Raw genomic sequence first — 12,416 nt, 5'->3', positions numbered from 1 at the left:
ATAAAAAGATTAGGAGGTGGCTAGAGGCCCGATCATGTGGGGCCCTGAAAGGATTTTGAGCTTTGTTCCAATGGAAAGCCCTGAAAGCCGGGGATCAGCGGAGTCTGGCTGGGTGTGGAAAGTGGATGGAAGAGGTAAAAGCGGAACTGGGGATTGTAGGCATCTGGGAAAAAGGTGATGGCTACCTGGCCTAGGGTGAGGGGCAATGGGATTGCTGTGACTGGCCGTGTCAGGTGCTGGGGGAACAAGAGATGAGGGTAATGAACCCTGGCTCCAGTGATGTTGTCACAGGCCTTCCGACTCAACCATTCTGAAAAGAACTCTCCTCTGTCCTAATAGGCCTTTCCTCAGGTATGCACCAGTTCTCCAAAAATTAGGTCTATTTTTATAATTTTAATTTTTTGGTTTTTTTTTTTTTTTAAGACAACGTCCTGTCAAATCAGTTCCTACTAATGGTCTTTAATAATAACTTTCTGTACATAACAGATTTTGTTCTTTTGAAGAGCTGAGTGGTGTTCCATGACGTACACCTATGCCATAATTTATTTAACCAGTGGTCTCTGCTCTTGTCTTCCTCCTTTTTCAGGTTGACCAGTATCTCTACCACATGCGCCTCTCTGATGAGACCCTCTTGGAGATCTCTAAGCGGTTCCGCAAGGAGATGGAGAAAGGGCTTGGAGCCACCACTCACCCTACTGCAGCAGTGAAGATGCTGCCCACCTTTGTGAGGTCCACTCCAGATGGGACAGGTACTGCATCTGGGGGATGGCTCTAGCTGCTGTATTACTCAGGGGTGATTTAGTTGGCTTTGCTCAGGGACCCAAATAACTCAAAAGCCTCAGAAACCAACCCTGGCTAAGGGAAGCATCCAGGGAATTGAATGGAAGGCTGTGTGACGGATGGACAGGAAGCTTGGGAGAAGCTGGCAGTCCTGGCAGTTAAGGGGGGGCACCTTTGTCAGCCCTACTGTGGCATCACTGTTGGCCATTTGTTTTCTACCTGTGTGCTGAGAAAGGCTGCTTGGCTCAGTTTGGCATTTTACGGTCCCACTGAGATTGCACGCAGTGATGGTGATGAACTACAACAAACGTACCTCACGTGGCCACAACTGTAGGCCGTGGGAGCCGCTCTGTGGCTCACCTGTGCATGCTCTAACTGGGACGCCGGACGCCGTGTAGGCATGTGGGAGGGACAGTGTAGTGCAGATTGACCTAGATTTTTTTCTTGAGCCCCATGTAAAAACTACTAGAAATCCAAATAGACTTGGGCAAAGTATGGAGCGTCACAGTGCATATATATATATTTTCTGAGACAGTTTCACTCTTGTTGCCCAGGCTGGAGTGCAATGATGCGATCTCGGCTCACCGCAACCTCCGCCTCCCGGGTTCAAGTGATTCTCCTGCCTCACCCTCTGGAGTAGCTGGGATTACAGGCATGTGCCACCAAGCCCGGCTAATTTTGTATTTTTAGTAGAGATGGGGTTTCTCCATGTTGGTCAGGCTGGTCTCGAACTCCCGACCTCAGGTGATCCACCTGCTTCAGCCTCCCAAAGTGCTAGGATTACAGCCACCGCGCCCACTGCCACAGTGCATATTAAGGAATTAAAGGCTTAGAAGTCCTGCAATACGAACCTATTAAGCTTTGTTTAATCATCTTATTTGGATACAGAATCCTTTTTTTTGAGACGGAGTCTCGCTCTGTCACCCAGGCTAGAGCGCAGTGGCGCGATCTCCATTAGCCAGAATGGTCTATATCTTCGTACCCGCCCACCTCGGCCTCCCAAAGTGCTGGGATTACAGGCGTGGCTAACGCACCCGGCCCAGAATCCTTATTTTATGGCGCACCACCCAGCAAGTGATTTAATCAGGCAGGGGAAAAAGGATCACGGTGGAGATTCAAGTTGGAAAGGTCCAGTGGATTAGGGCTAGGTCACTGAAGGCCTTGAATGCAAGCCTAAAACATTTAATCTCTGCAGTAGCATTGGGGAGTAAATGCAAGGTTTTGAGGGGTGTCTTGGTAATGTTACATCACTGGCAGTATAGGTAGAGTGGAGGGGAGCGAGGCCCAGCTGGTAGAGCACAAGACATGGCTCTGGTGGGTGGGCAAAAAGAGTATTCAAGGGTGGGGCCTGGCTGTTGAGCCCAGCTGCCTGGGAATGGCAACATCCCAGAGAAGGGGACCGAACAAAGTTGTGTCAGAGCTTTTATTTAATCCTCATAATAGGTGCCCCTCCATTTTAGAGATGAGGTGCTTGTGAGGCCCATGAGGGGTGGTGGGTGGGGGTAGGTACTCACATCTAGCGGACAGGAGAGAGAGCCCAAGGGGCAGCTGCCAGGGCAGAGGAAGAACCAGGAGGCGTAGTGTCCAAGAATCTACGGGGGACGAGATCTCCAGGAAGCTGGCAGGTCGCTGGTGAGGCATCTACAGGGGCGTTGTTGGGAGGGGAGTAGGGGCAGGGCGTGGGTCAGGGCTTGTTAATGCCACGCGCCTGTGCTATTTCCAGCACATGTGTGTCCCTGAGGCTCATCTCCCTAAGTGCCTCTAGGGACCTGGTTCGTCTGAGACTGTATCATTCCCAAAATAAGTAAGTGTTTGCTGAAGCCTTGGGACCCAGCCTGGACCCAGTGCTGAGGGTATGACCTTGCTTAGGATTGTTTCCTGAGTGTGTTTCTTGGCCCTTCAAAGAGCCCCTCGAGGTGAGGGGCCTCTTATCTCTTCCATGTCCTCTAGATTGGCATGTTTACCTACCACTCCCTCTGACTGGAAACCACACCCACTTCTGAGATTTTTATTTGACATTCAGATAAATGTACACACTCCTGAAGGCCAGGACCTTGTCTTTATTTCACCCAGCACTAGCACTAAGTAAGTACCCTAAATCTTTTCTAAATACATATGGGCTAAGGACTCTTTTGGGCACCTCAATGTATTAACTCATTTACTTTTCAAAAACCTTTATGGTAAGTACAAATTTTATCCACAAGTTTTAGATGAGGAATTTGAGGTTCAAATGTCAAACAAGTTGTCCAAAATCATACAGCCAGTGGGAGGCCGAGTTAGGAATCAAGCTTGTGTAAGCCGAAGTTCAGGCATCGGTACTGCACGTGATGTGTTATATGTGTTCATGTATGTGTTAGCCTGTGCACTTGGCACTGGAGCACACTGCAAATGCTCAACTAAAATTTTTTTGGAGTGGAGTTGGGACTGATTGTTTGGACTGTATTATAGGCAGGTGAATTAAGTTTGTTGGGGAGAACTAATTATGGGGCAAGCTTTCAAAATTCTCATTGCTTTCCTGAAGCTGGAGGCTCCAAGACCTCCCATGCACCTTGAAGCTTGCGCTGTTTGCAGCACATACTGGAATGTCTTACTCACTGAAACAAAGGAAGTGGCCCCTGGAATAATGGAGACCAGATTGCAGGAAACCCACACCTAATCCCTCCGCATTTGCAGGGGGTCCATAGGTTAGCTCCTCACCGCCATACTCTCTGGGACTCAGCCTTTGCTTTTGTAAAGTAAAGAGGTTGGACCCAGCAGTTCCAGTCTGTTCTGCACATTTACTAGAACTATTGTGCTAGTCTATTCACACAAACACTTCTGGGATCCTGTAATGGGAGATAAACCCTTGGTGTTCATTGGATGGTGTCTTAGTTCATTTTTGTGTTGCTGTAAAGTGGAACATATGTAAATATGACAACTCACCAATTCCACTTCCAACTATATGCCCTGAACAGACTCCTGTATGAATCCAAGGAGACATGGCCGAATAATGTTCATTACAGTGTTGCTTAATCGCACCTATAATCCCAGCTACTCAGGAGGCCGAGGCAGAGAGAATCACCTGAACCCGGGAGATGGAGGTTGCAGTGAGCCGAAATTGCGCCACTGCACTCCAGCCTGGGTGACAGAATGAGACTCTGTCTCAAAAAACAAACAAAAATAGATACATTTTAAAAAAATAAAGTGGTCAGCATCAGGGCTTTCAAGTTTTGTTTTGTCAGTTGGGGGTATGAGTTATGGAATATGGCAGTGAAAATAGGTGACTCCTAAGTTGATACGGACTATCAAAAATGAAAATTCTCTATTGTCAGCACCCCATGAAGTGCTGTGAGGAAAGGCCGAGGTGAAGTTGTGTTAGCGATTCCCCCCATGTGGTCGCACACAGCCTGGGTGCCTGCCGCTGCTGCTGGGGGTGAAGCTGCATCCCTCTCCCACAGAAGGCTCGAGGCCTTTGCTCCAGGGGCACCTGTTCAGTGCCACCTTTCTCAGAACATTCGTTTCTCAGCCCGTTCATGGCTAGTATTCTTTTCAAATCTGAGAAACCAAACCCCAGATCTAGAGGGAGCCGATTTTTAAATCCATAGCTTTCTAACTTTTCTGGGCTATATCTTCACAGCAAGAAACACATGCATATAAATATTTATATGAAAGGAAATAAATTTGGGGACCAGAATTTATTCTTAAACATGATGAAGTTGGGTTTGTCTTCTATTCTTTAAGAAAGTTGCTAGTCAGAACCTACTAAATGTTTTTCACTTTGCGGTTTGAAAGCCACTGCCTTAAATGATCCTTGGCCCAGTTTGGTTCTAGATGAGCATTTCCTTTCTTGCTGGCATGAAATATGTAGTTTCAGGACAGTGTGGGGTGAGAGGTGAGAATCAGAATTATAGGTTCAAATGGGTTTGAATTCAAGCTGTGTGCTTCAGAGGGATTTATGCTGTGATCCTCTATTTCCTCATTTGTGAAAAGGGGAAACTTCAGGGGGATCAGTTTTCTGAGAATTAAGGGAGAATCAGATATGTGACTTTCTCACATGTGTTACAAACACTCCTGCAGCCACAAACCACCACTGCAAAAGGCACTCTCATTGCCAAATTTACTAAGAAAAGGTGTGTAAGACTCCCAGGTTTTAATTTTGGAAGATTGGCATCAAGGGAGCAGGTGTGAGGGTTCATCCCCATCACCAGGGGCCCTGCATTTTGGAGTGAAGACCAGGCCCCAGCTCTTATACCAGCTCCAATTATCTAATTGTAATCAAAGTCCTATTAGAAAATGTGGAGAAACCAGAAAGTTTCAGGCCATTTATTTGTGGTGGAGGCCTCCCCATCACGGCTTATGGGCTCTTGTGTGAGAAGGCAGGGAATGTCAGTAGCCACTGAACCCCGTAGGGGTGAAATGTTCAAGGTAAATCATGAAGTACCTGTGCTTCATAGGTTGTGTGGCCTACACAGCGTGAAGAAACACAGTTGGCATAATTAAAAGTGCAATAGACATAAACGGTCCAGGAATGTCTTACTCAATGACTGAATTTGGTGTCAGCCAGAATACATAAAAAATGGTCTCTATTTGTCGTTTTGCTTCTTTCCCAAACAGTTTTAAGAAGTTGAAAGAATTCTATAGTGGTCATCTATATTTTACTTGGTTTGCTTTATCAACCCCCCATCCTTCTATCCATCAGTCCAGCTCGTTATAATTGATGCATTACAAAACATAAATTGCTGAGAAAGTATAGTAAATACTAATACTGAACTCTAGTTACTATGTATGCTGAAGTTTTAGGGTTCAGACGTATACTTACATAGTAACTAGAGTTCAATATTTGCTGTATTTTCTTGTGATGTAAGATCTAGATGAAGTGAAATAAATCTTAAGAGTATTATCTGATAAAAAAATAAATAGAAGGCCGGGCATGGTGGCTCATGCCTGCAATCCCAGCACTTTGGGAGGCTGAGGCGGGTGGATCACAAGGTCAGGAGATCGAGATCATCCTGGCTTACACGGTGAAACCCTGTCTCTACTAAAAATACAAAAAATTAGCCAGGCGTGGTGGCAGGCGGCTGAAGCAGGAAGAATGGTGTGAACCCGGGAGGCAGAGCATTCCAGCCTGGGCCACAGAGCGAGACTCCATCTCAAAAAAAAAAAAAAAGAGTATTATATGATGAATTGACAAATACACCTGTTTAATACAACCTCCATCAGAAAAGGGAATGCTTATACACTGTTGGCGGGAATGTAAATAAGTACATCCTCTATGGAAAACAGTATGGAGATTTCTCAAAGAACTAAAAATAGAACTGCCATTCCATCCAGCAATCTCACTATTGAGTATCTACCCAAAGGAAAAGAAATCATACCAAAAAGATGCCTGCACTTGTATGTTTATCGCAGCACCATTCACAATAGCAAAGATGTGGAGTCGATGCCCATCAATGGACAGATGATTGGATAAAGAAACTGTGGTATATATACATAATAGAATACTGTTCAGTCTTAAAATAGAATGAAATAATGTATTTTGCAGCATCATGGATGGAACTGGAGGCTGTTATTTTAAGTGAAACAGCTCCAAAACAGACAAATACTGCATCTTTTCACTTATAAGTGAGAGCTAAAAAATGTGTCCACATGGACATAGAAAGTGGAATGATAGACCATGGAGACTTGGAAGGGTGAGGGTAGGAGGGTGGGGGCATGAGGGTAGGAGGGTGGGGGGTGGTGTGGATGATGAGAAATTACTTAACGGATGTAATGGGTGTTGGATACACTAAAAGCCCTGACTTCACCATTGTGCAGTATATCCACGTAACAAAATTACGTTTGCACCTCATAAATTTATACAACTAAAAAAAACCTCCATCAAGATACAGAACATTACCATCACCCCAGAAAGTTACCTTGAGCCCCTTCCCAGTCAATCCCTGTACCTGATCCCCCCAGAGGCAATCACATTCTACTATTTTCCACATATGTGAGTTTTGCCTGTTCCAGAACTTCACATATAAATCGTATCATACAGTATTTGTTTTTTATGCAAGTCTTTTTTTATTTGTCATAATGTGGGATTTATCTGTGTTGTGTCTATCAGTGTCTCATTCCTTTTGGCTGCTGATTCCATGGTATGATTAGAATCTGATATGAATATTGATGGACACCTGGGCAGTTTCCAGTTTTTGGCTATTTGAGTAAAGCTGCTATGAACATTATTGCACAAGCCCTTTTGTGGACACGTTTTTAGTTCCTTGTATAAACAACTAGGAGTGGAATTACTGGGTCATTCATAGAATTTGATATATGTTTAATTTTTAGAAACTGCCAGACATTTCCCCCAAATTGTTGAACCATTTATACTCCCACTAATAATGTAGGAGAGCTCTGCCTGCTCCATATCCTCAACAGCATTTGTTGTCTGTATGTCCTTGTTTCTTTTTTTCAGTGGAGAGTTAAAGAAAGCATTCATTTGCGTTTGCTAGGAATTACACCATCTTGACCTCTCTGTAGGCAGCCATAATCTGTGCCACAACCCTGCTTGTGACTGTGGTACCAGCCCTAACACAGTTCTGTCAGGGGCCCCACCACACACATAGGGGCCACACATAGGGGCCTGGCTTTCAGAGGACAGTTCCATCTTAAAAGGGAATGCAGGGGTTGGGCACGGTGGCTTACGCCTGTAATCCTAACACTTTGGGAGGCCAAGGTGGGTGGATCACTTGAGGTCAGAACCAGCCTGGCCAACATGTTGAAACCCCATCTCTACTAAAAATATAAAAAATTAGCTGGGTGTGGTGGCATGGACCTGTAATCCCAGCTACTGAGGGGCTGAGACAGGAGAATCGCTTGAATCTGGGAGGCAGAGGTTGCAGTGAGTCGAGATCATGCTGCTGCACTCCAGCCTAGGTGACAGAGTGAGACTCCGAAAAAAAAAAAAGGGAATGCAGGAAGAATTGATAGCATTTAGTGAGCACCCATGGTGTCTGTACTAGGCCATTTACATAAATCTGTTTTACTCTCCACAAAAACTTTACAAGAGAGTCATTCTCACTTTAAAAATGAGGCAACCAAGGCTAACAAAGGATTGATGGTTGCCAAGGTCACCTGTGGTCAGATGGTGACAGTTGGGATGTAAGCATAGATAGTCCTGACTACATGGCCATAAGATTCACAGTTTACATTGGCTTGTACTGCTGAACAAAAGTTTCTAGGGAAAATCAGATGATTATCTTTTTAAATGGATCCTAAATACGAGTTGGCTTTGTATCATTAAAATAAGAAGCTCAAGTACAACCCAACTGAAAATGTGCCAGCCGCATGTTCTAACTTAGAAATGAAGTAACTTTGTGGTGCCTTTATCACCCTTGTCTTGGCAAGATCGTTTGGTTGTAACTATGCCTTATGAGACAGAGTGAGGGTAAGGCAGTGTCAAATCGATCATTTGACTCTTCTTCACCTCTGAATTGTGAATTATGTTCACAGGTAAGTATACCTCCATCCTCTAGCCAGACTTAAACCCTCTAGAGAGCAGGGAACCATGATGCTGATGGTGACGGTGATGATGATGATGATAAAAATTGTAGACATCGTTAGTGCCAGGTACTGTGCTAAACGCTGTGTTTGAGCTATCTCATCATTTCTTACAGTCATCCAGTGGTAGGTACGCTGAACTTCACTTTACAGAAAAAGACAATAGATTTGGAGCAATTAGGCAAATTGCCCAAAGTCACATAGTGAGCAAGTGGCAGCATTGGGATTGGGACTTGGCCAGCCGAATTGCTAATGCCTGGGCTTTTAAGCACACCACCAGTGGCACATTGGTGGTGTGCTGCTAGCACAATGTGTGGATTCTTCTCTTACTAACCTAGGCCTAGCTGTTCAGCTCATTCAACAGTCCTCTCCAAGGCTTGGTCCTCTGTGCAGCAGCATTGTGCTAAGCTGCCTCGTGCCCTTTGAAGAGTGAAAGTTGTGCTGGGGAGATAAGGCCCATGTAGACAAAACAATTAGAGATATCGGGCCATATAATGCAAGCACATGATATGATAAAGGGAGACCGGGCTGGTGATACGTTGCATGGAAGCTGGGTAAACCTGAAGGAAGCCCTTATCTTGGTTGCTCTGCATTATATTAACAACTGTACAGTGGAGACATACATCCAGAGCTAGCACACAGCAAGTTAATTAGTGGACTTACGTAGTCCAGGCAATATAAATTGAAGATTGTACTGATAGATAGCCTCAGTACAGCAGATGGCACTTACATTGTCAGGCGTTGTGCCAAACGCCTTACACTTCCTTGCACTGAATCTTGACAAGGTGCGTGTGTGTATATGTGCATGTATATGTGTGTGTTTTCCTGTGTTCTTGTTCTGGGTTGTGGAGGGAGGTGCTGACTAGAAGGAGGTTATCGTTACCCTTTTAAAACAGATGATGAAATCTGTGTGTCAGATTTCTAATAAATTGCCCAAAGCCACATGGCTAATGCGTGTTAGAGTGGGATTTGAACCCAGGTCTGCCTGCCTAAAACGCTGAACATGCTCAAAGCTTACACAATATTGAAACATAATCATGTTTTAACCGTTTGAAGAGTGGTTTCACATCTGTGGGGCTAATTACACCTCTCTGTGACTGGCATGTATTTTGAGCTTAAGAAACACTTCCTGGGTAAAAAGAGCACCAGAGTGGTGCTTTCCAAGAGGTGTCCTAGGAGCTTTAGGGTGCCAGTCATGTGTTTTACGTGTTCCATACCCCTCCCTTCAGTTGGAGCAGCTCTGTTTTTCTCTATTTTACGTTGTGGCATTTGGCCCACCAATTTTATTTGGAAATAAGCATTCTGTTGCTTAAAATGGTTTGAAAACAAATGATGTAGAAGATCAGATGACTCCATTCCTAGTCTGTACCAGACACCAGCATTAACTGTGATTCAATGCCTTTAATGACATGGAGTATTGAATACTTCTGTATGGCTGAGCTCTTGAATGGTGGCCGGCATTGCATTGTAATGGAGTAATTGGAATCCTGGGGTTTAAAAAGAGTCTGCCAGGTGTGGTAGTGATCGTGGTGATTCCGGGTACATGGAAAATACGTGCCTCGAGATCTGTGTCTTGCCGCATTACCTGCTTAGGACTTGGAGATGTATCTTTTCGGTCCTCGTTTTATTTGGAGTATATGCCATACATTCTCAGAGCAGTCCACTGTTGTGTGCTAGCAGGTGCTTGAAAACTAAAGGAAAAAAACAAGATCCCCTCAACCCAGAGTCACCCCATAGAGGATGATTGGAATGTTCAGTGCAGTTACCTGGGGCCACTGGAAATGATATTGTAGGGCAGAAAGGGCAGGTCCCTTTAGGGGCATTAAGTTATAAATATAGGGCTGGTTCAGGAACTGAATGTGAAAGTATGCGTGTGTGACTTTGACCCACCTCCAAGTTTACGGCTGCATGCCTCAGGCATTGAGTGACAAGGAAGAGCCAGAGGCTTTAAGGTTGGATCAAATACAGTCCAGTGTTCTGATTTGCCCGAACCTCTCCCAGTTTTGGCATTGAAAGTCCCATGTCATAGGAAACCCCTCCATCCTGGGCAAACTGGGATGGGTTGGCCACCCTACATGGGCCTGGAGCTCATGCCCTCACTGCTGCTCAGCTCAACTATGGCAGCAGCCCTTGAGCTTCCTCCTTGTGCTATCCCAGCCCTCCACAGTGCCATTAGAGCCACTAGAGCCCTTTTGGAAACAGATCTGACCTTCTTAAGAATGAAAGAAAGTCCTTGGCAATGGTATTTGCTGTGCGTTTATAGCCATGTCACGTGAGCCCTATGTTGTAGCTACTCTGGACATGCCATTTTTTGGCACCCACAAATTAATGCCAACTTGTAGTTATACCAAACCTCTGTCCTGCCTTACTGGACACCAGAGCATGCCACAAACCTCCATGGCCTTGACAGGGAGAAAGGGAACAAGTACCTTGATAGGATCTATTAACAGAGGAATAATTTACTGTGTTTCTTCTTTGTTGTTGTTGTCGTTTGTTTGTTTTTTTTTGAGACAGAGTCTGGCTCTATTGCCCAGGCTGGGGTACAGTGGTGAGATCTCAGTTCACTGCAACCTCCACTTCCTGGGTTCGAGTGATTCTCTTGCCTCAGCCTCCTGAGTAACTGGGATTACAGGGCTACGCCACCATGCCCGGCAAATTTTTGTATTATTAGTAGAGACAGGGTTTCACCATGTTGACCAGGCTGGTCTCAAACTCCAGACCTCAAGTAATCTGCCTGCCTTGGCCTCCCAAAGTGCTGGGATTACAAGCATGAGCCACCACACCCAGCCTGTGTGTTTCTGTATGTTCACATACAACATAGTCCATGTTTCACGTAAGCATCACAACCGCTGGGAGATGTCGGCATTATGAATCCTGTTCTACAGGTGAGGTGACATGCTCAGAGAGCCCTGTGATGTGCCCACACCACGCAGGTAGTGAAGCCGCTGAGCTGGAATTCAAAATGAGGTCTGCCTACCTGTCTGAGGTCCAGTGCCTAACCACTGCTCTGTGGGGGCCTCTCATGCGTGGGCATTAGGAGAGGGCCCGTCTCAGGATTGCCGAGTCACAGTGCTAGGCCTGCCTCAGATTCCGGACTTGGAAGGAATGCAGTCATTGGCTATGGTGGTTGTGGCTTCCTATGTGTGTAGAGGGCTGCAGGGAGGAGGGGTGTCAGGGAATGTGTGTTCCAGAGGAGTCCTGTAAGCAAAGCAAGAGAGGACCTCCTTCCTGGGAACAGGTTCATCAGCAATACTTTATTATTTGTGTTTTCCCTTCAGTCCATCAGAAAATCCTGCACACCACCCGTTCTTGGTGGAGCTGTGGCCTCTGAGTCCAGCTGGGCTGGCCTCGGATGATGACCCACCAGGGGCAGCCTCGCCACCTCGGTCCCCTGTGGTCACTGATTCAGCGGATCGCGTGTATCCTGGACGTGAGAGTGCTGATGAGGCATTTCATCTTTGATATCCCTTTCATCCCTCATGACAGCCACCACGTTGTGTTTCCTAGAATTTGGCTGAGTTCCCACTACCAGGGAAGGCTCAGAGCTGGAGTGTCTGGGAAAGCCACCCATGGCCATGAGTCAGGCAGGCTAACCCCAGATGAGGGCGATGTTGCTGTAGCTAGCCCACGGCTGTAGCTAGTGGTGGGGCCACCTCTAGTCACTGGGCAGGAAATGGAAAATTAGTGCCCCTAAGGAGGAATGCTGCCGTCACTGGAGCCAATTCCAGTGACTTTTCTTGGACAGGTTTCTGCAATCCCTTCTGCTTTCGTTGGCCTGGAAGAGTCAAGTGAGGCTGTGGGACAGGGTCCGCCTAGAGCCCGGAGAGAGAGTACCTAGTACTTAGTGAGTGTGTCCTGAGTTCTTGGTCCCGCACCACACTTGTGTGTCTAATTTTTCCCCTCACAGCAACCCAATGAGATGCAATGTTCCCATTTTAGAGATGAAGCAGCTGAGGCTCAGAGGCTCAGGAACTTGCCTCTGCTAAATAGTGGCCAGGGTTCTGGAGCAGGTGATGTGGGCTCCAGAGCCAGTCTCCGTGTGTCACATGGCCTGACACACTTCTGGTTGTGTGGTCTCTGGTGGATGATGTCTACCGTTTTCCCTCTTGGGACCCTAG

The 12,416-nt window shown here is 46.1% G+C and overlaps 1 protein-coding gene across 4 annotated transcripts in view; it reads left to right on the top strand.

Moving 5' to 3' along the window:
- HK2 (hexokinase 2) overlaps positions 1-12,416 on the top strand; it is a 58,748-nt gene that overhangs the window by 19,750 nt on the left and 26,582 nt on the right. For all 4 annotated transcript variants that reach the window (XM_031008185.3, XM_055378149.2, XM_063695755.1 and 1 more), the window contains exon 2: positions 587-749. In XM_031008185.3, coding sequence (XP_030864045.1) covers positions 587-749 — 163 coding nt within the window. The remainder of the gene's footprint in view (positions 1-586; positions 750-12,416) is intronic.

This window comes from Gorilla gorilla, chromosome 12 (assembly GCF_029281585.2).
Source record: "Gorilla gorilla gorilla isolate KB3781 chromosome 12, NHGRI_mGorGor1-v2.1_pri, whole genome shotgun sequence".
Taxonomy (NCBI): Eukaryota; Metazoa; Chordata; class Mammalia; order Primates; family Hominidae; genus Gorilla; species Gorilla gorilla.
This window is presented reverse-complemented; position numbering and strand designations above follow the sequence as displayed.